The sequence below is a fragment of the Phalacrocorax aristotelis genome, chromosome 5 (genome assembly GCF_949628215.1).
Source record: "Phalacrocorax aristotelis chromosome 5, bGulAri2.1, whole genome shotgun sequence".
NCBI classification, from domain to species: domain Eukaryota; kingdom Metazoa; phylum Chordata; class Aves; order Suliformes; family Phalacrocoracidae; genus Phalacrocorax; species Phalacrocorax aristotelis.
Genome location: NC_134280.1, coordinates 31,900,765 through 31,927,187, shown reverse-complemented (window position 1 = coordinate 31,927,187; position 26,423 = coordinate 31,900,765). Strand labels below are relative to the sequence as shown.

Here is a 26,423-nt window from a genome sequence, read left to right as displayed (position 1 = left end):
GTACTAATTAATATCCATTTTCCACTACCTTTCTTACCTGTAAGACAGCTGCACCAGTAACTACAGGCTGAAAGGAGGAAGCGATAGAAAAGGCAAACAATATAAATAAATACAAAACCACAAAATAAATAATAAATACAAAATGTAGGTAATAAAAAGAAATATAAAATAGCCAAAATAAAAATCAAGTCCAAAGGTATTACAGTTTCATGGTTATGATGACTGGCCAGTTCTCCCATCTCAGACAAGTCCCGCCTCCCGCCTTGCTCCTTTTCTTCCCGTTCCTTGTTTCCACTTGTCTTTTTAGGCTAAAGACTCTCACCCTTTCTACAAGGTGCCTAATACCACAAAGGCCTAATCACACGTGGGACTGTCAGGTGCTACTTTAGCATGAATAATGATTTGACATTAAAATCCACCACAGCTGCTTTATGACAAGAAAAAAAAAAAAAAGTCCAGACAATTGTTCAAATTTCCCTTCTATGGAGAGCGATATCGTAGTCGGTTCAGTTGCTTCGCAGAGCTGGCTTTAATGTATCTCTTGAACAGACTTCTCTGTATGACATCTGTATTAATTTCACTAGTTGAGGAGTTCTGAGTTCAAATAATTATATCCCCACATTCTGAGAAAGCCTCTGGGCAAACATGGTTTTCAGTCTTGTAACAGATTTTCACCAGCAGTATCTCCTTTTCGGCACATTTAAAGAAAGCATATGTAGCTCTTAATCTTCCTAACAGCCACTTAAAATGACTAAGAAACGGCCTTGTGCAGCCCTTATTCCAGGGGAAAAAATACCTGCTCTGAATTGTTAGAAATACAGAGGAGCTCCATATGCTTTCTTTAAAACCAAATCTACACAAGAGAGATTACTGGCAAAAATCCCCTACAGGATTGAGGGCTGTATTTGCCCAGAGGTTTCTTCAGATGCAGAGAAATAATTATTAGAACTCAATGCTACAGAGCTAACAAAATCAATATGGATAAATATTTCCTTCCACAAATAAGAGGGAATTCTGGCTCTTCACCCAAAGAAGAAAACGTCCCTGCTGCAAACTCTAACATCCAGAAAATCAATGCTACATTAAAGCTCTCTCAAGCGGGGGGGGGGGGGGGGGTGGGGGGGAAGGATAAATCACAGAAATGTGCGGAGAACTTGCACTGAATTTTACACACATACAGAGTCCCCAGTAAAACGCTACAGTAGTTGGGTTGTTACTGCAAGAGGGAAGTCCACTATGGAATATCAACCTGTTATGCAAATAAATAAAAAGGCTCTGTGCCAAAGAGCCCTTTATTCACTTCCTTCATCAAACGTTGCTGTCATAGTAATTGATAACATCAGTGATCTCCAGTCACAGTTTTTGAAAAGCACATCAAAGTCCCCAGGCGCTGCCCACCACACGCGTGTGGCCGCACAGCTGAACCTGGAGGAGATGCTGTGAAAACGACCCGACCTGCAGCCTGGTCAAGGGAACTGCCTTTCTTCTGCTGCACCTGACGGCAGCGGGAGCCGCTCAGCTGGCCACGAGGGGCTACACCTCCGGCTGCTGCTCAGCACCAGCCACAGGGGCAGGGCCCCAGCGCCACGTCCCCAGCGCCTCACCGAGCAGCGGGTGTGTGCGCGAGGGCGTGCACGTGCAGGCACACAACTGCACGTCCCACCGACTGCTGCTGCTGCAGAGCGATGCTCGTGACAGCAACGGAAAGGACCCAAACAAGGAGGCAGCTTCAAGGCGGCTCCACACTGTCAGCTAAAAGCAGGCGTCACCACCGGTGACGGGCAGGGCTTGCCACGCTCCTGGCAAGAGCCGCCGGTGGGCAGAAGCCCTGCAAATGTTTTTCAGTGCCAATAGATTGATTTTCCTCCCAAGCACATAAATACTCAGATTGTCATAGACATGGAGCTAACCAAGGAGCTGGGGAAAAGGAGGAACTCAAATGGAAGTGACAGATATTCTGGTTTATGTTTTATTATATCTCTTGTAATAAAAGAGCATAAAGTTCCAATGAGCGGAATCACTCAGCTGCTCTTTGAGGATTTCTTTTTTGTCCATGGATTGTTTTCAAAGAGAAGGACCGACTTTTCCAAATAGAGGGGTTACAGATGAGGGTCGGATCCATACCTACATCAGCAGGGAGCACTGAAAGCAGCAGAGCCAGGATCGCTGACACTAGCTAAGGAGCCAGCCCCATAAATTTGTTACACAGCCCCTACCTACGTTGTCTCCTTTATTGTGCCCTCTGGTCCTGGCCCCTGACACTGTAAGGACTTACCACCACCAATAACTTGCCAGGGAATTTACAGACAGCGTCATATGAAAAGCCTCAAGTAGCATTGCTAATCAGAAGCTGAATTTAAGTAGCAGATAACAGAGATAGAAACACATCAGAAAGAGTGCAAATTACTCAGCTCATTCTCATTGGAGTTGGAAGTGGGCATTTTTTCCCCTTTTCAGTTGACAAATAGCATGAGAAACGATCCAGCCTGAAAAATGTTACAAGACTTCCAATCAAATATAATGATGAAAAAAAATCCAACAATACAGGATCAGCAGCAGTAAAATGTTTAATTTGAAGGAGATGAAGAGATGCCTACAGCATCTATAAAGCAATCAACCAAAGAGAGGGCTGAGAGCGGGAGGGAAAGAATAATTTTACTTAACCCTTCCTCTTCTGGAGTGACCTCCCCATCCTCTCCAGAAGAGAAAACACATAACTCGGGGGTTATCTGTATAAAATATTGGAAAAAGATTGTATTTTATTTGAGTTACTATTTCCCTAAATAACACAAAATGCTAAAGCTACTCCTATAACAGATAAATCTCATGATTTCACTAACTTGTAGGGGCTTGCTCTGGATTTCCAGTGGCAATAACAAAGGATTTCAGCGACACAACACTGCCCATACACAGAGAGATGGATCAATGTGCAGAATTTCCTTCAGGTTTAGACTGTGATCAGTTTTGTACTCGTTTCTGATAATATGGGCTATTTCATACAAAAAAGCATGCTTTTTGATGGGAAACATGATACAATACAAGATCTAAATTACCTTTTTTGTTAAATATTTGCTTTGAACTACATTTGTAAAGCACATTGGTCGATTTGGGCAATTTCTTTACTTCATGTCCAACTCTGCACGCCACAGCCTCATAGAGGAAACTACACATTTTTGGCAGTTCCAGATTTTCCAGATTTGGGGTCATTATTATGCTCTTAAATCTGCAGGTAAAATTTCCACTGGCTTCACACACTGCTGTGCACACTCTGCCATAACACTTCAGGTTTTGGGTCAGTGCTGCCCTGTTTCCATACTGCAAAGAAGGAAACCCCACTGATCTTCAGCGATTGAAGTACAGGCTGCAGTGCATCCTCCAGTGTAGATAAACCCCCCAAATGATGGTCTGACCTACCGTGAAACACCAGGTGAATGGAGGGCTTCAGAGAGAAAGATAAAAGATGGCCATGCTCAGCTTTCCTTTTCCCAAGAAAGCTGGCGCTGGGCTCGGAAGGGTGTGCATCCTGGCTTAGGTGCACCGTGCCCTCTGTTCCCACCCCCACCTCCTTCTTCTGTGCCCTCACCACTGCTCCCTGGCCACAGGTGGGGCAGCCTCCTCCTCCTCCTCCATGGATACCACCATCTGGAGCTGACTTCCCCTCCCTCTCTCCTCACTGACTCCCCATCTACTTTCAAATTAAATGTGAAGATATAGATTTCCTTCCATGCCCACAGGACTTATTTTTTCCATGCCTCGAAGAGACTTCATTTTTAAATTCTACAGGCATGGCTGCCTTCTCAGCATTTCAGAACAGCATGGGTACAGAAGATGCCACTTTATGAAGGTTCATTCAGGTAAGACTTCAACCTCACAGACAAACTAATCTTTTCAAACAAATTAACCAGCACTGGTAGAAAACTTGCATGAAAACAAATACGATGGAAGTTGACTTTAAAAGATAAAAGTGACCAGTCTTAAATCGCACCGTACTGAAATATGATTTGAAGGCCACAATGAAAACCAGCTGGAAGCCATGTGTAAAATATAATAGTACATGCCTACAGGAAAGGAAGTGAGATATTGAATGATTAAGTTTAGGAGAGTATATAATGTAATGTATCATTACGGGACTGATCAGGATTACTTGTAATAAGCTAAGGGTTTGTGGTCTTTCTAAAATCCAAAGCCAAGAATTATTGGGGGGAAGGGATCACCGTACTGTTTTACACGTATCCGCTCCCCACGTCTCACGATGCTCCCACAGGAGAAACCCGACTTTGGCAGGCTGGGACAGCCGCGTTCCCACAGAAAAGAGAGGTGAGCGAACCCAAACTGAATGATGAACGTCATGTAATTGCAGTCTGTCTCTGCACTGTATTTAATTTTGGCTGGACTCACTATCCCACTGATGTTTGTTTCCATTTCCACCCACTTTCTAGCTAGAACTAGACACGTGAAAATGGTGAGTCGCTAAGGGGAGCCAAGCAGGATGCTTGAGCAGGGTACACACACGCACTCGGGCACCAACTGCAGTGAGGCTCTGGGCTGACAACACTCGCTCCGTGAAACGCCACCTTTCGTTGCCTGAACAGCCATTGCAGCAGATTAGAAATGGGAACTGCATTTCTACGTGAAAGCCCTGAGCTCTTCTGTTTCGTAGTGTGGTTCTGCTCTTCCCTTTGCAGACAGGATTAGTCATGTGAGCTCCTTTCCAACTGGTTTTGCTGAGGTGATGATGTGCCCCTTACTATGAGGAACACCAAAAACGTTACATTCTCAGAAGACAAGGCTGCATTTGCAACAGAGACTGCCCTTGTTGAGCAGACAGTGGCTTCCTGTGTGCACGGAGAGCGCATCAACAGGTACCTCGAGCGGCGTGTGTTGGCCAGTACTGATTCTCATAACCCAAACACACAGGAGCAGAGTTGAGTAGATTGGCCTTCTCTCCTCCAGAGCAGGAAGGGGTCTCACTTTTTAGCTTTCCTTCACATTTACGTTGCTCACGTAGCCAGCCATGACACGGTATCATACCAAGGACTTTTATGCCAAAGAAAGCAAGTTTTTAACCTACTTAAGGAGCCCAAAATAAAAGCCAAGAAAGAATGCCCACACTTTACAAAATGTAGGTTCAGTACCTGCGTTTGGTCCATCTGACACCAGCCATCTACTACATACCTTACAAGCCATTCAAGACGAGTCAGCAGGATTTACCATCAGTTTGACTCAATGCAAAAACAGATTCACTACATACTTTATGTAAGCAAGCCTATTGGAAAAGCTCTTTCCCAATGACTAGCTGAAGTCCAAGGGAGGGCAGAGGACAAGCCTCAACAAGGTGTTCAGCTGCATTTTGCTGAGACCTGAAGCTGGAATTTGCAACACTTCACCTCTGAATGCTAAGAGCTCCCAGGCAGTGCCTACCTACCATGTTAAGAGTTTACTTAAGAGACAACCTCCATCATCTTGCAAAGAAATCTGATACGTAGAAGGAGGCACTGTCTGTCGCTCTTAGCAGATCTTTCTTACAGGAATAATCTGCAGGAGATATCTATTCAAACAACCAGCCTTACACTCGCTACTCCCAGTCTCTCACAGCTTATCTTCGTATACAGAAATGTGCAAGAAGAGAAGACACCAAACTGCTGCCATGAACAGGCTTGCACCGTGACAACCTCCCAGTCCAGGACTCGCAGGGGTAAGAGCATTAATTAGACGCAATCACTGTGCCAAGACACTTTACAGGTTTCCTAGGAATGTCTGTACAAGAAACTATAGCAGAAGTTACAATTTGCACCTGTGTTCATTTCTTTCCTCTTAAAAATGTGCTTGTTAGACTACTCCCTTGCAAAAATATATTCATATAGGTAAACAGTACAGCACTAGTCACAGCTCCAAATGAAGTATTTTCTTTGGGCTCATTCTCACAGCAGTGATTTCACACCTTGACACCATAAAGCTGTGTTAAAGACTGTGGTTTAGTTTCCTTGCTTTTCTTGGATTATACAGTATCCTAAGGTCAAAACTCAGGAAAATCCAAAACTGTTATTAAAAAAGAAAAAGTATCTATGAAGTGATGACAAATTGCAGACTACAGGTGTTAGATTACATTTTGACTCCAGGCAGGTTTAATATACTTTAGTTTCCTTTTACAATTGCCCTTAGCAGGTACTGTTATCGGTAAGGGATTTAAAAAAAATATATGGTACTCAATAAAAGAAGACCGTGTCAAAAGAAATCAATATGAGCGTGCAAAATGGTAGGAAGTCTGACATGGATAAATATGTTCACTTTCATCTAACTTCAGCCTGAGCTTCTTTTAATTTTGTAGCTCAAATGCTAGCCACACATCCTGTGCATTTTCCAATGCAGCTTAGTAATTGCTTCACAAGAGTAAGCACCATTATTAGAGATAATTATAATACACGTTTGAGATATGATGTATGCCGTCTCATGCAAGGCAGACCAAACCAGCCAAGCAGAGCTGGTGGCTACAACAACTTGTAACCCAGCAGGCCTGGGTCCTATTCAGTTGCAAAGACAAAGCAGTCACACAGTAAAAAAAATCCCCCAAATATTCAGGCTTTTCCTATCGCCCTTCATTGGCTACTGACCACCACTGGAGCCAGCATATTGGATCAGACAAACCCCGAGTCCTAAATCTTTCAGCTCTGAGGTACAAGTCACTCTCAGAGCCATGCAAAAGGGGAGTCAGAGGGAACTACGAGGACAAAAATCAGTTCCACAGGGAATCCGAAGTCAAAGGCAAATTTGGTTTCCAGGCTGGAATGTGAGCTGCTTGAAGTGATTCATTTCAACATCTTTGGAGCACGCTCACCACATGCTTCCCTTTGCTTTATGGCCATCGCCTTGCTTAAGGGCAGGAAATAGGCAGTGATCTGAAAACATGGCAAGACACTGAACAAGCACCCAGTCTCTGAAACAGTGGCCCCATCCTGCAATTTTTCTCCAGGACCAAACTGTGAAAACTGGTCAAAAAGGTGACTAAAAAGACAACAGGAAGAAAGAAAAAAACTCAAAAAATAACAAAACTTTCAGTTGCACATTGCTTTTTCCACCCCACGCAAAGTGATAAGCACAAGCATTAGCAAAACGCAATTAATCTTGACTTGAAGGCGGGGGAAGGTGTCTCCCCCCCCCCCGGCACACGCTGCTCCCATTAATGCTAACAGGAGCTTAGCATGCATCAAAGAGCAAATACACCACAAAACATTTTTAAGAGCTATCATCACTGGAGATAAAATATAAATTACAGCCTGATTACACTGCGCTGCTAAGAGGCTACACGTGCAGCGTAGCTCGCAGTGAAAACTGGAGATGACCAGATAATTTTTGGAAACGTCTAAGGTTACCCTAAAACGTCTGTGTGAAGGAACTTTTCCTTGTCTTTGCTTTCCTTTCAAGAAGCTGTGGCACTGCTGTCTGCACAGTTGTTTGAAGAATGTTTACAAATCAGCTTGACAAAGAGAAAAAAAATTTCTGCCATCTCTTGACCACAATCATGATCTTATTCTTCAGTAATGCGTGGTTTATTTCCCTTTCCTGATCTCTGTTAATAGGCAGCACGTGCCTACACAATAGCCACTATTTTGTCTGTATAATGTTAAAAAAATAAATCACAAAACTCTGACAATGCAGAGCAGTGTCCCGGTGCTTCCTGGGGTAACTGCTCTCCCTCAAATGCTAACTCGACTCTTCCCATAAAAGCAGAGGCACAACTTTCATTGCTGTGCAAGTGCCTGAGAACTGGCTGATTTTATGGGGTAGCATAAATGAGCTCATGCTGATGAATGTTAGTGGATTAGCTCTGAATTTCCCATCTATGGCTGGTTTAAGCCAGATTCTTAGGTTTACTGCATAGTAACTGTGGCCAGCAGTGGACATCCCTTTCTCAAAAACCTAGCTGCAGCCTGGGAGGGTTGTCAACAACTACTATTCAGCCCGCAGGTGGAGCCGGCATGTACCTACTGTATAAATACGCAACAGGCCAGATTCATTCCGGCTTCTGCTGGCACAAACCAGGGTGCTGGTGACAGAGAGGCCGATGTGGCCAGGAAGCGTTGCACAACGCTGCTGCAGACTCTCTCCTGAAGGCATCGGTGATGGATGGCTCTATTGTCTGGGGATGGGGCACGGCCAGCACAGCTGGCACGGGGAGGGCTGGCTTACTGCATCCCCCGGCAGGCAGGCAGGACTCTGCTGGCCTCGAAGAAGCCAGACAAGCCTCTCTTGCCTGTAACCTGTGGTAGTGAGGCAGCCTCCCCCTACAAGGGAAAAAGCAACAGCCCCATAAAGGTCTTCACTGCCCTTCTGCATGGGGATGCTAACAAGTCCCACTCAAGTGGGACTTTCAACATCTGTGGTCACATCAAGAGCCACAAAACCTTCCAGTTAATATTTACCTTCTTCAAAACGGGACCATGAACCTTGTGGGCCTCTGACTTGCCTCTTCCATGCTTTCTCTTGCAGCTGTAGCAAGGCTTTACAGGGTAGAGCCCTGCTTGGCAGCTTTCAAATAGAGACAGAGCTTGGCTATGGTTGGAGGAGTCTGTCAAAGATTTCAGGTCAGTTCTGAGATTCCCCATCCCAACCCTGCTAATCTTAATGAGAAGCTGGCAGAATGCCACAGGAACTAAGGAAGTTGCAAAAGGCATTTTGGTTTGCTTTTCTGCAGACAAAATACTTCTGGTATCCTCTACATTTTCTTGTTTAATTAACACTACATGTGTTCTCCTTTTCATTCGAAAATCAGAAGAGTATTTTCGGGCAGCGTGAGCAAGATCTTCCCCAACAAGCCCCAACCTAGAGTCATGCTTAAGGCCAAGCTCTAAACCCCTAACTATGGTGACACGGGTGGCGCCACTATAATCATGTTGTTTTCCAGTTATTCAGATCAGGAGTAGGCACTCCATTATTTCAGGAAGGATATGTTTGGATTAGACACTGGATTCTGGGGGGTGTATGGGGGGGTAATTATTTGTCCCATCAAACTGTTTTAGGTCCTTACAGATGGCTATTTGGGGTTCCAGGAATACCCAACTGTACTGCTAATTTTCACAATGGGGGCAGTCAGAAGTCAGAAGAACCTGACTGTTATGGTTAGTGAAAATAGTAGATTTGTGCTGATAAAACACTACTCAGCATGTTTTTTGCTTTCTAGACGTAACCACCAATGCACTTAATAACAGGACTTGAGCAAACTATACTGTGTGAATCAAACACATAAAAGTATAAATATTCCTTTTTTTAGAAAGCAAGTCTTAAAATGTGCATTATAATCAACTATCATGGTAAAAGGCAAAATATCCAGCATTACCACACACACAACTGGCATAATGTGCTTTATTATACCCTTAGCCTGAAACTGAGTAAATAAAAATCAAATGACCAAAGTACAGTCTCCCAGATCAGGGCACTGATGACAGGAGGCCTCAGAGAATTAGATCTGAAATCCTTTGTCTTCCTGATTACACACTGGAAATGGTGGACACATCCAGAAGACTGAAGAAGCTACGCTGGTGTTACTGCTCTCCATGTCTCACTACCCTGACCTATACCTATTTTATAGGTTTTGGATGCTGGAAGAAAAAGGCTTTACAGAAAGTAAACAGCACCTGCAGTTTATATTCACAGTACTAGAAAATATGTAGTTGGGGAAAATATGCAGTTGTTCATTTTTCATAATGTGGTTTAATATATGGCCAGCGAGGAAGTATGAGGGCAAAGGAAAGGATGACACTGTTACGGCCCTGGGATCCATCCCTGGCTTTGCCGCTGCCTTCTGTGGGGAGCTCGGCAGACCGCTCAGCCATGGCTGGCTACACATAATCGCAGGGGTAAGCTCACACTTAACACAAGCCTGCAGCTTGTGTAGGTCTGTGTGCAAGGAGCCCCAAGCTTTCTCTAGAAATGCAAAACACCATTCTTTGCTCCATTAAAATTAGAATTGTGTGGAATTTTTCAGTCAAAAATCTTTCTTTCGATCAAAAACGTCAACTGAGTGACATCAAAGTATTGCCTAAATAAAGTGTGCTTTGCCAAGCTGTTTGCCTGGGGCGGCGGGGGTGGGGTGGGGTGGATATTCTGACAAAGTTCAAGCAGTTGCTTAAGCATTTTTCATGAAACAGCATATTCTGGCTGCTTTTATTCAGAACAACTTTTGCTCTCCAAATTCTTCCTATTTTCCTTTAAAGCATTATGTTGCTCTAAACTGCTGCAACCCTTTTCTTTTTAATTTTAAATGAAAATAATAATTTTAAAAGCACCAACATATTTTCTTCTTTCAGCATTTCCGAAATATCAGCAACCCTGTAAAATCAGCGCGAGCACTTCTACAGCTCTAGACTGTACCACCCAAAGAACAGAAGCACATAGCCTTCTATCTACCCACCTACCTCCTTCACCATCATATTTACAAAGGGTTGTACTGATGGGAGCTCTGAAAGAATGAAATGTAATGCAGTTTATAAAAGGAGCTGGATGTGAATCTTTCCTATCTCAAAATCCAATAAAGCTTATGATTTTTATTGCATGTGGGAGTCCTTCGGTCTATGTAATACTGATTAGCAGTTTGGCCAGTAAGTCTGATAAAACCAGAGAGTACTTTCGAATATATTCTGGTCAGAGTCGCCTGGGAGCGAAGCGTGCGTCTTGCAGCTGATGGCCCCAGGGGCACACACGTACCTTGGGATTTCTTCCTTGGTTCTGTTCCATCTTGCCATGGTTTTGTTCCATTCTCTCCAGAAAGGACTCCAAGCCTCTCTTATCCTTGAATCTTCCCAGAAAGGGGGCATCATCTCAGAACTATTCCCCCTCACCTTTCCAACATACATGAACCCCAAAAATTTACAACCTGCTTCAGTCACGGCTCTGGACTGGACTTTAACGGATCCTAAACAGAGCGAAGCCGCATTCTTACTCCTGATCTCATTTAAACAAGGGAACACCAGGAATAACATTACTCAAAGTCAGCAATGCTTCCCCAGTGCTAATCAGGCCATTAAAAAGGCATAAGCAGTTTGTTTGACACAGAGGGACAAAGACAACCACAGAAATGAATCAAAACCAGGGAAAAATTAGAGATTAAAAGTTATAATACTCCCTTCAGCAAACCACAGTCTGAATGCATGGTAAGTGACTAAGAGACACAATCACTGCAAGATCTAGAGACAAGAAAAGGTCTCCTGACTGAACGAAATGTAAATTAAACTTGCTCTGATACAGAAGCATTTCCTTCACAGGGCAGTACTCGTGGCATCGGGAAATCCAGACCCATTTGCTGCCAGCGAGGGCTGCTGCAGCTGACGTCCCTGATCTCGCTTAGGGAAAACACACGTGCTCTAAGTCAACAGTTGGAGGGAAAGGAAGAAAAACCCATATGCGGCAGACTTGCTAGAAGAGATTTCCATGGAGGTTCTCTCCCCAGATAAGCAGATGGTTTCCAGTTAGTCAGGGTCAGGGACTGCCCATGTGGTTTCCTGCCTGCTTGTCTTTGTAGCTTATCTAGATCTCATCAAGATACGCAGTCTGAAGAGATTAGAATGGCTAAGTATAGAAATTAGGGAAGCTAAATACAAATGAGCCTTGGTTGGCACTTGTGCAGACGAGCTGGGGAATTTGTGCCCGCAGGTGGGATGAACGCAGCACTGCCGACCCCTCTGCCAGGGCAGCCACATCGGGCTACAGCACATCTTCATCTGCAGAGGCCGGGTCAGGTCTTCTTAGTGCTGCTGTGCCTGCCCCAGCACCAAAGCTGTGGCTAACTTTATCCAGAATGCTCTGGGAAACAGCTCAGCTGCTTTGAAAATACTCCTGACATCAGTTTACAACCCTGCCTGCTTTAACGGTGGTGCCGGTGCCCGGCAGTAGGCCGGCTACACAGCATATCCTCATCCACACTTGCAGCCCTCAGAGGGGTGGCATGCACGCAGTGCACGTCTAAGTGTTTTGCAAAGTTCCAGGAAGATGCTGGCTCTTGCAATGCCGTGCATGAGAGCAAAGCAGAAATCCGACCAGGAATGTATGCACAAGCTACCATATGGAAAGGGCATTCTCAAATTAAACCCTGAAACCCAGATGAGATCTGAGCGAAGGACAGTTTCACTTAAAGGAAATCTCTGAGGTCAACCAGCAATTAACTGAAAGGTTCTGATTGAATACGCTATTGACTGCGCTTACATCAGACAGCTTCCTGTTTATTATACCTTATGGGCTGTCTAGGTGCCAAGACATTAAACTGTCAATAATCTATTAATACTAAACAGCTCCTCCCTCCTTACTCCCCAGTGCAAATACTCTTAGCCTAAGAAACTGCACTAAAAAGATGGAAATTTTTGAAGTGAGATGGAATTGAGCTTTTTAGGGTATTTCTTTGCTTGGTTCCAGCTGAAAGTGCAGCAACATTCATAAACAATATAACACGCAGTCTGTAACTACATGGAAAAAATTGTGTTTAAAAAAATCAGACATGATTGAGACCATATCCCAAAATCTGGCTTTCTTTTGCAAGCCATCTTTAAACAGTCTAAGTTAAATTTAATTAACAATTTACAACAAGGGGAGAGAAGTTATTTAAAGAGAGGCCTACAGGTCCTTAACATTCAGTGTCTGGGAAACAGTTGTATATAAAAAAAAGTTTTAATGAATTTAATAGAGAAAAGCACTTTAATTAAATGCTGTCAAAGAGGATTGTATTAATGACTGCACACAAAGGAATTTAAAGCAAGCCAAGTATATTTAGCAAATAGGAAGTAGGCTTTCAGAGGCTGCAACTATTTATGTTTCTGCCATTGCAATGCATCTAGGAGATCGCGTTGCCAATTGAAAGCAGTTATGTTATTAGATATGATTTTATTTATTATGGATTATTAAAATTTCAAATGCTGCAGGGAATACATTTATTTCACTTCTAAAATGAAAGAACAAAGATATTTCCTGCTTGTTCAGTAGGAGAAAAAATAGAAGAGGAAATAAATAATAAATAATAATAATAACTTAGCACTTAACTAGTGAAGTGCTGTCCAGACAGATCTTCTTATGTGGCCTGTTGAGTCCTGGAATTTTAGCGTGTCTCCTCCTTTCTGCTACAACTGGGTGGATTCACAGTTACTACTGTAGCTTCCCTCAATGCAGCACAGAAAGAGGAGCCAGCTCTTACTCCTCATGGGCAGGATCCAATTCCTCATTGTATCCTGTGGCAGCACAAGGGACTTCTGCAATACTCCGCATGTTTCAAATCTACAAATTACCAAAATCCCAAGAAGAAAAAAATCTAGGTTGCCAAGCTTCTTGCAAGCAAGATTGAGAAGACCAAGGTTTTCTAGACCTAACCGACTTAGCCACACAGCTCTCATAAAACCATGGGCCTGCATTAAGCCTTTCTGCAGAATGTGCTCGCCTTCCTCAACATCCATGAGATGGGACCTGTGACACGAAGGAACGGGGCTCTTCACAATCCTCCCCGCCCGCATGCCTTGGATTCAAGTGCAGCACATCAAATGGGCATGGCCTAATAAGAGCATAATGTAGAGATCCAAAACATAAATTTGAGAAAAAGCAACTAGAAAATTCAAGGGTGTCCATGTTGTTTTGTACTATGATGGCACAAAGAGCATAAAACTAAATTTAATCCAAACTGGAAACTGAGGACTGTTTTTTGTCACAAAGTTAATGAGAAGGCTGGGTCTGTGTTATCCAGGATACGTTCTGTGATTTACCATATCCTTTTCCCCGTATGTAAAGGTAAGGTGTTAATAATGCTTTTATAAGTTTCAAATTTCTCAATGATCTACCAGAGGCACCTTATATGTGTTTGTATGCCTTCGTTTCTGAACACCAACTCCCTTTTAAGTTAGGCACCACAACGTGAGTTAGTCCCAAATTACTGGTTTTAAAATGTATTTATGCGTACTTCAGTGTAAGATTTTTACCTCCTAATTTGAAACATGAAGTGAGAAGAACTGGGGGAAAAAGACATTGGAAAGGAGGCACAAGGGGATACCTACTTCCTTTCACAACATGAGTAGATTGTAAATGGTAAAGTTCAATTTTCTAAATACATTATCTGATTTTTGTTTAAGACACTAATAAAAGTCATGCGTGATGTGTGTTGAGAATGTAGCCTTTGTTGTTCCACAGCTAGGGATCTTGCAAACAGCTTCACTTCATCTGTGCCAAGATATTTTGGAATATTCTTTGAAACACTGTAAGCATAGATGACTGTGAGAAAAAATATGTGCTACTGTACTTCTGGATACTTGATGTGTGAGAATAGTGCATACACACAAAAACATTTCCCGTTTCAATCTGCAATTGCTGTAGAAGTACATACAAACATGGAACAACATACAGAGTATACTAACCCTGAAAAAAACATATCCCTGAACAGATTACAGGCTCTGGGTATGTCCAAACGTTCAGCAGGGGAAAAAAAAAAAAAAAAGGGTAAAAAAGTTAAAAAAGAAAAAAGGAAGGACTACCCCAATACATTTCCAAGAAGCCTGGGGCAACGAGACTGAGCATCTATGTCCTGCTCTGTCATAGCCTAACTCCCAGCACTGCCCAGAAGCTGCACGATTTCCTTGGGGGATTCTGTGCAACACTGGAGGAAGAGCATCTCACTTGCTCTCAAAGAGATCTTCGGGGGACAAGCAGTGCAATGTGCTCTGGTAGCAGAATACAATCTTGTTTCCCTTCCTGTGTAATTTTTATGGTTGCCCATCTGCACAGAAAGTCAGCTGCAATTATTCAGGGCGCTAACTTTATCCTAAGATTTCTGTAAGGAGCCCAAGAATAAAATGTTGCATATGGCCAGTAGCCTATAGACATATACACACCTCTAAAGCCTGATATTTGTGAGGGGCAGGGAGTATTTATGGAGCATTAAAATGAAATAAAAAAGAGCAATATTTTTAACTGCAAAAATTATCAAATGTAAATGGAACAGAGGCTCATCTAGTGGCTTTTCAGCCTTCGAGATTTGCCTGCTGCCAGCCGGCAAGCTTCAAAGGTTATGTGAATTTGAAGAGCTTTATTTAGTCATCTTGCTCTAGATGTTTGCTCATCCTCAACCTACTATGACTCCTTACATCATTGGCAACTTAGCATTTATGAGAGGGCCAGAACTAGAAGAAATTAGGCCTAAATGTGGTCAAATTGCGTGTGAAAGGCAAAAAGGTGAGACGACAGGGGCCAGAGCTACAGTGATGTCATTTGCTAAAAAGACGACCTGTCAGAGCGACATCAATTGAAACCACCACCCTGCCGATTACTGCCAAGCTTCTGCAGTGCTAAATCTGCACATTCAGATTTTAAGCGGAGTTTCTGCCTGGAGCATCCCGCAGCGGGAGGTGGGGCAACCTGAGCAGAGCTGCTCTGGGGCAGCCTTGCACAAGCCACCATCTGGGCAGAACTGCCTCTGCCTCAAACGGGGCAGGATGTCCTGCATGACAGCACACGTGTCCTCAGCCCCAGGGATAGCCTTTACCTCCGCTGCAGGGTCAGTATCCTCAGTCTTCTTTGTTGTAAGAAGCTAGTGATGAAAAACATCAGCCATGCTCTCAGGGCTCCCTCACTTGGAGTCCCATCTCATTCCTGCCCTGTTCTCGGTTGATACTGGACCAAATGAAAGCTGTCCTGGGCCAGGTGGCACTGAGATGGACCCAATGGTTCCAGGAGTCTGAACAGATAGAGAAAGGATGTTCTACCTTGACAAGAATAAACTTGCCACCTCACAAAAAAAAACCACAAAAACCCCAAAACACCACAAAAACCCAAAAACTATCTCGTTTACTTGATCTCCCGTTTCTAGGGTTAAAAGGAATAGTACTGAACCTAAACTAATTTCAGAAAAGAACTAGTTTTGTTTTAATTGCAAGTACACTCCCCACTATCATTTCAAAGGGAATTGCAGGCTTAAAGTTAATAAAAATCAGCAGCACTTTTCAGACACATTAGATAATCACACTAAACAGAAAAAACTAAGAAGGCGCAGTAGGCAGGGTTGGCTATAGCAGTCAAAGCTCAGCGGCTTTCCACTGCAATTGTGATAACTACCAATCACAAGAAGCTCTATCAGACACCTCAGAGTTGAATGTAAGGGGTTCGTTGTCTGATATGTGCTCCTGTTGCCTTTTTCAAACTTTGTGCAAGGCTCCTGAGCTACTGTGACCCGTCAGGAAAATGGTGTGCACCAAAAGGATGGGAAACCAGAGTACACAGCCACAGCTTTTGTTCCAAAACACAGCATGCCTGGCTACAGGGCACGGGTACTGGAGCAGTATGAGAAAGCAGTTCAGATGTGGAAGCCCTCTGAGAGTTTTGCATGTACTGCTTTCTTCAGAGAAAGAGAGTCCCTTACCCCTACCCAAAAGCAGACACACACATGACAGAGATAAATGCAGAGTAAGTGGCATTTGCAATATATACTGCCTTCAGCTTTAATACTGCACAGAAATAGCAGTTACATAGTTCTGATATTTTTTTCCAGTGGTTTTTGAATGGTTTAGATTGAAAGGACATACTGAAATTGACTGTTGTTTTCTCATTTTGATAAGAGAGAGGGAATGGAACTTCAGATAATCTAATGACTGAAGAAAACAGATATCCTCCACTCACAAAATACACAGATCTCGTTCTGACATGCATTTCCCCCTGCAGTTCTAAATCAAAGGCAAAATAAATACTCCACCTGCAACCAAGCCAAACCAAAGCTCTGAGCTTTCTGAGTGGACTGAATAAACCTCCGATACAAATATCTCTGAAAGTCCATCTGGGCTTGTTGAGTACAAATTGTCTCACCAGCCTTGACCACCCCTGTCTGAGCAGACATCACATCCAGCCACGGAATAAGGAGCGGGGGGAATCAAAAAGCAGTGGGTATCCATCAGTTGCCTGTCTTTTGGGCGCAGAGGAATGATCAAAAAGCAAAACTATCAGGGTGCAGCCATTAAGAATTAATCACAGGGCTCCCCATCCCCACAGAAAAACGTGTCTGGATAAAACAGTAAGCACCAAGTCAGGGAGCTACCATGGTTTGGGAAAGTAGCTTTTGTCCCAGTTTCCCACAACACTCAGTCCTGATTTCCAGTCTGCAAAATCTCCTGCTGTAACCCACACAAACATGGCAAAAACTTACTGTCCACATCATCCTATAGATCATTTAAGCACACCATGTTCCCCTATGGAATTACAAAATTGTGCTTCACTCATCATCTGTGATTGCCTATTACTAATTAATATGATTTTTTAGAAAAGAAATTTTAAGTCTGTTTTCTCCATCTGCATGCTATGCACTGTGTGACCCACGAACTCTAAGATGTTGTTTAGAATCAGATATTTCATTAGGAAGCACTGCTGTGGTGTTCATTCCCCCTTTTATTACTTCTAGAAAGAGAATATGAAATTAGTTTCATTGGATTGCCATCACCACTTGCCTTGACCCATTTTTACGAGGGCTCCATGTTCTGCTGTTTTGTATTTCATTGTCGTTTCTAAAATATTTGTTCCTTTCCATCCCTCACAAAATGACAAAATTAGTCTTTAATTTACTTCTGTGGTATGTTATTTTCCGCATATTTAAAGAGAGACCACAATGTTTGCAGTGAACACACAATACAAAAGAGCTTTCCTACAGCTTTCTGCTATGTCTTCTTTTATTTACTAACGTTCCTCCGTGATTCATGATCTGAACTATTATAAATAGCCAGATTTGTCTAAATCAAAGCTTCTGAGAAAAAAAGGGCAGAGGGACGTCATTTTAAAAAAGTGACAGAAGTAACAGTGTATCAGCAAGCATGTGAAACCTATTCCTGTTTCTTTAAAGTCAACATTTGATTGCTCTTAAATCAGTATGTACCTACCAGCTTCAGCAGATCTGTCAGCTTATGTAGGAAATGAAAGGCAAGGTTCCCCTGCTCTCAGTAGTAGGTACTTTGCTGCAGTGGTGGCTCATTACTCCAGAGAATCAGTTTATCCACCCCAACACTCCGGAGACAACAGCTTGATTCATCATTTTTCCAACTGAGTCAGGTTTCTCTGCCCCAGCAATTAACAATGAATTAGCACTATATTAAAGTGCCAGGCAAGATGGTTATTCTCTGGAGTAGTCACCTTGGACACAGCAGACGAATAGTGGGAGAAGGGAGAGAAATTACATTTACTGTGTCCCAGCATATCTGTAACAAACACCGAATCCCTGGCTGGCAATGGGAGGCAGCTGTAGGCACTTCTCAGCATTAACACTCCAGAAAGGTCCAATGCCAGCCAACAGCCTGGGAATGGTGGGATTTAGCAATGGATGGGAAGTAAGACAGGGTACCCCCACCTCTGCAGAGCAGGAAGCTAAACAAAGAAGCATGAGGACTGCTTGTTGCAAAGTGACTACTTTGTATGCAGTGTGTCCAACAGATCTACCTAAGAGCCAGGCCAGGCCATATCAAAGGTCCAGCCATGATCCCACATCTAATGGTGGTGGAAGCGGATGAGGACAGGGCAAAAATATAATAATGCTTTCCTGCATACCCTCCCATCCTCCAGCAACCTGCAGCTCAGGCACTCTGTAAATCAGAGGTGATGTTGTCGGGGTATCCAGCTAGCAACAAACTCAGAGGTCTTTTCCTTAATCCCACAGCAGCACTTTGTGATTACACCACATTACACAGAACGGGAGGGAGAAAGAGTCACTTAGTGCACACCTGAATTTCCTTAAAATCCAAGTGAGCAGCTGTGGTGAGCTCACATGTAGGTGTGATGCTCTGCAACTTGCATGTGAAGGAAAATCCATGCTCCAGCATGTCCATATGGCTACACCCAATGCTGCTGCAGAACACAGCCATGTCACACAGCTCCACGGGGCTTACATTTTATGACTCCTCAGCACAATAACAAATAAATCAAGTGTGCAGGGAGGAATTTCTTGTGCACTGGGCTTCCACTACAGACATTTTTTATTTCAGAAACAGGAAAATATTTTATTAAATGGATTAATATATGTCTGACATGAAAAATCTAATGGAAGAGAGAGAAAAAGGCTACGTTACTTTTTAAAGCCCTGAATATAAAATTAAACAGTGAGGTACAGGCTAGTAATACCAAAAAGAGGGCAAGAACCTGCCACAAAAGACACAAAAGTCCCATAAACATCAAGAGCCAAATTCTGCCCGGCTGATCTTCTACAGCACTACAACTGCCCCACTGCACACACCCTGCTGTTAGAGGACAGAAACCAAATCCAGCCTTGGGGCGATTCCCTCACTGAAGGTGTGCCCAATCCTGTAATTGGCAAATGAACTACACAAAACCCATCACAATGAAATCTTTGCCATTTCCAAGAAGCCATACTGGGGAAAAGGCTGAATTTTATCTACCTGTTATCTTTTGCCTGGTCATGCCTTTTGTGACAATAGCCAGGAGTTTCTTCCAAGCCCTTCAGTCTGATGGAGGGGTATCCCCAGCCCAGAGGGGGCTCAATGATGGTGGTAGGGATCTCTGGCAGAACCACGGGGCAGCCTGTTTTCAGGCTGTCCCAGTCTCACAGCTGGAGGAGCAAGATACTCAAGCATCAGACACCAGTTACTGTATACATGTCAAATCCATCAGAGCAGAGAGAAAGATAGGGTGGGTAGAGAGAGAACGCAGAACTAAGAGACTCCTGCCTACTTTGGTGTTACAATGCTACACCTGCTGTTAGTCATAGCACCACTACTTGTATCTTCTTCAAAGAACTGTCATCTTGACATCAAGGCTGCAGGTAAGGGCTCGGCTTACAGTGCACTTTTCACTAGCAAAGCCTGCAAAGCAAAGTAGGTCGGTGACTGCAGCTCTTGGATGCTTCCACCCCCTGCTAAAATGCAGCCAGGCACCATGGCAGACATTCTGCACCCGCCACTGCTTTGAGTAGGAAATGAGGGTTGCTTTCCCACTTGACACTATGGAGGGAATTTCAGATAGGCAGAATGTAATTACTTGGCCTGGAGTTCGGCCAGCAGCGGGGCCCAAGACCCCTACCCTTATGTAAAGTGTCACAAAATCTCCAATGACTGCAAGTGTGAGGACCTCAGCTTTACGTCTCTGGGTGCTGTCATTGATTCTTCATGGCTAATTACCTAATAGTGACCCTTTCAGCAAAGCCAAAAAACAAGCCTTGCTGCTTGAAACTATTCAAGTCCCAGAGACCAAAAACTATGCAAAAATTGCTTGGTGCAGGGTATCTTCTGACAGTAGGGAGCAGGTGGACAGAAAGCCTCCCGTGTCTTGCACTGGTTGTGTGCCACTAAGAAACCTACTGGGGTTTTTGGATGGGCAAACATAGCTTTAAAATGCAGCGCCCTCAAAACACAAGCCTACTGTATCAACTGTACACCAGGGTCTCCAGAGTTTTGCTGTATGTAGTTGCCAGCTGGTTCCATTTATTTTTCTTCATTTTTCATATTTTGACTGTAATAAATAATTAATCCATGGCTTTGTAACTTGCTGACATATGCAAATGCATCGCATTCCAACGCAGTGTAACGTGTCACTCACAAGAGCCAACCTGAACGACACAGAAAAGCGATGTGCAGAATGCTTTAGAAAGCAGGATAATCATCGGGGTCATCCACAAGAGCTCAGGGAAACCCTTTCTTCAAACTGTCCCTTAGAGGATATTCCTACTTGCCATGGGCACCAGAACTGGGTTATTATATTCAAATCTACGCAGGTCTAGTCATCTTCCCATATGTTAGCTCAGCCTTTTACCCTTTTGTAGCTCCTTGCCTCCAAGATCCCATAAACTTTTGGGAACATGGAAGACAAAACTTGCAATGTTAATTACTTAGAACACTTCCCCTACTTTATAGCTCTGAGAATCTGAACCCCAGGAAATGCATTTTTTCTTCCAGGCAAAGACCAAATGGAAAGCAAGGAGGAAGCTGGTAGCAGAAGAGACAAAGGGGACTGAACTAGGCAATAATTAATCTGGGTGAGACCAATGTGTTTCAGAAGGGGCAGGACTACAAGACAGGAAAACATCCCAACTTTGGAAAAAGGTGACTATATAGTTGGCAGCAGTGCTAGCAGCAGCATAACAAGAGCAGCAACAAAGAATAGAGGCTGAATGCCAAGGTTCACAGCAAGAGTAGCAAAGCAGTGCAAGCCGCCATCAAATGACAACAGGGAGAGCAAAGGTGGGAGGAGGAACAGTGAGATTACTGGAGAGAAACGCAGTACAGACGACTCTCTGAGAGCGGTCACGCAATGGGATCAGGTGAATGGCACCAAGTGGCAATCCAAAAGGATGGTCTGCTGTGGAAGGCATCACCTCAGGTTTTTAGATTGAAAAAGCATCTCCTGAGCCTCTCTTGACCATCAGCAGATGCTTGGGTTTGTGGCATGCATCACCAGTTATTAGGAACACACATAAGGCTGATTTTCTCTTCTGCCTGAAGCTGGAACTGCAAAGATGAAAAATCCTGTAGTATTTTCACTTCATTTTCCCTATGCATATTTGTATCTTTATTTCTCATTCTGTTAAGACCTGAGACAAGGATAAAACAAAGGTGCACAAACAAAAAAATTCATAGTAGTCACAAAGGCTGTAGAGAGGAGCAAAACAATCCTGAGGAGGCTGTGAAATGAAGGCCTGTTCCCTGCAAAATACTCACCATGGTCATTTTAGAAGTACTTTAGAGTTTCAGTGAATATTTAAAAAACACCTCTCCATGTTACACTCTTTGAAACCCCTGTGTTACCCAAGCGTGGACAAACTTCCTATCCTACCCTCCCACTCTTCCTGAGGTGTTATCTAGCTCCTTCAAACAAAAGCAAATGTGCAGCTGCAGTTGCCTGTGGCCGCTGTTCGAGAGTAGGTATTAGGAGTGCTCAGGTTCTGTGAGAAGGAGCGAGTGACCAAGTACCCACTCCTGTTCTGCTTCCTAAATAACCACATGCTTCTTGCTGTTGCTGAGGAACACATCTGTACTCTAAATGTCAGCAGCTTTAGACAGCTAAATTATGTTTCAGCTACAACACAACTACTGACACCACAGGAGCTCTTTAATATCACTGCTACTGACCTTGCTGGTATTGGTGGCATGGACTGTGACATCCCTTCTCTTCAACCACCAACACAAACATGCCCACAGTCACATGCATGCTGCAACATACACGCAGTGATCTCTGAACCTGAGAGCTGTGGCTTGCATGCGGCCCTACAGACAGATGAAAACTGGTGTGTCTCCACCTGCAAAGCAGGAAGAAGCTGGAACCAGCTGCTTCTCTCTACTTCTGACAGCTGTTCCCCTCCGCAGACACCCTGAGAAGGAAGTTAGCGCTCTGACCTGCACGGGCTCAGGAGTGAGCTGGACAACATGCTGCATACGCTCACTGTGGTGATGTCTGGACTCTTCCTCATAGATCACATCCCTCTCATGCTGGGGAAGGTTCAGGAAGCGGCGAATGGTGCAGAGGTTCTCCCAAAGGGTGCGGTTTTCTGGACTTGGGTTTTCCTTCCAGCGAAGCAGCTCACACAGCCAGCCCTGCAACAGTAGGGTCAGCACAGTTAATTCACTGAGCAACTGCGGAAGCAGATGTGAGTGGAAGGTCAGCTAGACTTCAAGCTTGGTGCTGCAAGTTTTGCTGGTCTCATCTCACACAGAACACCTCCAACCCTCAGCTGCCCTTTGGTCTCAACACATCCTTGATATAATAAATTTCCTGCAAGTTGGAGAAACAGACACAACCAGCAGTGCTTAACGGGAACCAGGAAGCACAGCATCTTGCCCCTGAGCATGTTTAAAATGCTCAGATATAAATATTTTTCCTATTAAAAAAAACAGAGTTAAAGGTGCATCTCCACTTCTGTTTCAGAGCCCCTTTATTTCTTTATCCAAGCAACAGAAAAGGAGACATAACCCCAAGACTTGCTAACAACCCTCATGCTAAGGATTGCAGCTGCAGGAACAGAAATTCAACCATTACTGAAAACATTTAGAAGAAGGTTCTATCAAGTAAAGACCTCTGATCTGCTGTCACTATGTTGCATTGGCTCCCTCAGCTCTGAACCCCACTAGAATTTGGCAGCTTTAAATAATCAAATGGCCATTCAGAAGATGCAACCTCACAGAAAGGGACTCCTCTAGTATTTAGCACGAAAGCAGCAAACAGGGACCTGCAGAAATTACTAGAGATCAAGATACTAGGTGGAGGTAATTCTAAACCCAACTACTGATCATCATAATAGCAGATTTTATTCCTGCTCTATTGTTTTAAGGTTAGTTTGAAATACCTTCAAAAAGTTACCGCTGTATGAAATCCTGCAGAACCTCTCCACAGGAGCTGAGAGCTCCGACCCCTGGAGGGGAAAGCACCAGTGTTTCAGGAAGAGGAAACCACTCTAAAACACAAAGCCAAGCAGAGAGCACAGTGGCAATAGCTGTTAAGGTGAGGACAGCCCCATGTGCGTTGAGCATGTGTGGCGGTGACCCAGCATCTCCAGCAGGTTAACCAGGGACGGTGGCTGTTGCTGCACCTGCCCTGGGGGACAGCCAGCCTGGTCCTGCCTGCCAGCAGTTGTCCCCGCTTGGGGCTGGGGACAGCGACTCCCCTCCTGTGCCTGTTTGCAAGGAGACGCAATGCAAATGACAGAATACGAGAAGATAATGCTGAGGATGCTGTCAACGCGCCTTACTGACTCCTGTCAAAATATTTTACCTAGTAGCTTTATAACCCATCATTTTCGAGCTACAACTCAGCATTTTGACACCATTTTGACAGGCACCTTGCAATACCTAAAAGATAGCTTGATCAATGTTAAAAATGTTCAGTACAAGAAGTGGCCAAAAGGGTATTTTTCTGAACAGCGACTAGAGCAAGCTCAACAGCCAGGTTCATTGCCGGCCCACATGGGGTTTTTTTTGGTATTGCGTTTTTGTGTAACAACTTGTAAGCCATTGACAACTTCTACCGTGCGCTCTAAACCCCATATATAATATCATAAGCTGTTGTTTGTCTTAGTCTCCACTGTGTCTTCTGCCTTCACCCTCCCAAAAAAGGCAAGATTTGATTATCTCCGCTGCATCAGCCAAGACAGCAACACCAGCTGTTCTCATTGTGCAGCCTCTTCCTCACGGCCTACATGTTAATAACCTGATCATTCCATTTTCTCCTTCAACTGCCGGCTGCAGCACAGCGAAGAGACAAAAACCCAGACCCATCTGCAGCAGCTGTAGGCACTGAACTGTGAAGCCACCAGGGATTTATAAACTAATCTGTAACACAACACTGCCTTGTTTTTACAAGTGAGAGGCCACATTTGTGCAGACCTGATCTTTTCTTGCAATAAACTAGGAGGACTTGGGGGGGCCGGGGGGGGGGGGGGGGCACGAAGGCAAGGAGGAAAACAAGATATCTAATAATTTACTTAGGGGGAAAAAAATCTGTATTATATTTTCAAAGTATTTTGAATATTATTTGGGTAATCTCTCAGCCAGGTGATGTTTGCATTTTAATGTGGTTTGGCTACCTCCCTTGCCCTCAGTTCTCCTATTTCCCTTTCCTCTGCTCAGAAATCCCCCTAAACTTTCTCTCTTTTAGAGAAAAGACAGGGAGAATATCTCCCATCTCCACAGTATTTTCTCAGGGGTTCCTCCATACAAAGGAAATAATTTTTGAAATGGAAAATAAACCATCTGTGTTAAAAATAAGCTCCAGTTTCTCCTTGTTTTCAGTGATCTGAATAAGTCTCGAACCAAACTCTCAAATGTTTCAAGCAGGTATGTTTAACATCTCCTGAGGGATGCTGCAGCATGAAGACCAGTCTTTTAACAGAAAATACAGACAAAACCCAGCACCTGGTGGAGCTGGAGCCCTGCGCAGGGCAGGCTCTGGCAAGAACGGCTCCTGGGGCATTCCCGAGGGCTGTGGGGTGCTGCATGGTGCCCGGCTGCGGCAGAGCCCAGGGACACCTCGGCAGGGACACCTCCCTTTCCCAAAGTTGGGCCAGTTAGCCCGATGGCGACTGCAGCATTTTGATTTATCTGTCCCGTTATAATCAGCACTCATTACAATCACTTAGAGCAACACTACAGGCCTCATTATGGACTAGGCACTTGCTGCCATTAGTCTTTAAGAAGGATAGCGCTCAATTTGCCTGGCAACATGCAAGGTCCTGACCTTGGAGCTATTAGGGAAAAGATTAGACTGCAGTGTGACCATGTGTGCAGACATGAGCAAACGAAATTAATTTCTGGCAAAGGAGGCACCAGGCAAAGACCCCGCCATCCTGAGGACACCTGAGAACTTCTCCATTCCCCAAAGGAGATAAGCTAATGGCACGTTTAAAGGAGCCTGGTTCTGAAGGTGAAGCACATCCGTGGTATTTAGAGAGATATTAATCCAGTTTCCCCACAAAGTATTTGCTTGGCTGATCAGATTAAGGGATCTAGCCTTCAACAGCACACCCCCACCACAGCAGGCCCCAAGAAATCTGTGATACTTCACAGCCTCAGACATATTGCACCATGTGTACCCAGCTGCTACAATAATTAGCTTATGAATGTATCAGCTGGTTCTGTGATTTTTATAAATAATAACTAACCTACAGAGCAGAAAGATTTTCATGAGCCTAATATTAGCAAGAAATTGCAAGGCGCGCCTAACTCTGAATTGTCATTGCGCTAAATGCCCTGTCTTCTCTCACGATGTGCGGGACTGGATCTCCCCCAACACCATTTATAAATATTTATTTTTGCATCGGTAATGGCAATGTATTTGTGGCAGCTTTCTTCACAACAGCCATCATTCGCTTACCCCCACACATACACACACGTACCCACTGTGTGCATGTGTACCCTTATCTGCATCAAATCTGTCCTTTCATTGCTCTTTTCTGATCCTTCCCTGTATTTATTTAAGCATTCATTCGCTCGACCATCCATTCAAGACCCTATCTATGCATCTATGGGGCTTCTTATTAGGCGATAGCTTTGGCTAATACATGAGAAAACACAGCGCTGCAGCTTACTCACGCATTCTTTATGATTGCAAGTAACTGCCTTCCCCAAGCACAGATGAAAAGTCTGCATCGGATTTTTAAAATTATTTATTTAAATAATCTTAGCACGCCATCCAAGAAAGTTTTGCAGTACCAGGCAAAAAAAAAAAAAAAAGTGTAAATGTCAAATAAAACAGTGACAGATGACAGTATTCTCTATTGAATAGCACCGTTTCTTCGTGCATGTTCAATGAGAACTCATGAATTATTAATACACAAATCTCCTTTTTCTGTTAAAAATCTCAACTTGGGGTTTTTGGTAGCAATTTTTTTTATTTTCTTTTATTTATTTCTTTGGGTCTGTGTATGTTACACAGAGCTTTCCAGGAGAATTACTTCATTTAAGAAATGCTAACATACAGAAATTCTTGGAGCTACA

At 43.8% G+C, this 26,423-nt stretch overlaps 1 protein-coding gene across 4 annotated transcripts in view; it reads right to left on the bottom strand.

The window, feature by feature from the left end:
* The window catches only part of SATB2 (SATB homeobox 2), a 137,462-nt gene that overhangs the window by 3,268 nt on the left and 107,771 nt on the right, over window positions 1–26,423 (bottom strand). For all 4 annotated transcript variants that reach the window (XM_075093862.1, XM_075093861.1, XM_075093859.1 and 1 more), the window contains exon 10: window positions 22,332–22,529. In XM_075093862.1, the coding sequence (XP_074949963.1) occupies window positions 22,332–22,529 (198 nt within the window). The remainder of the gene's footprint in view (window positions 1–22,331; window positions 22,530–26,423) is intronic.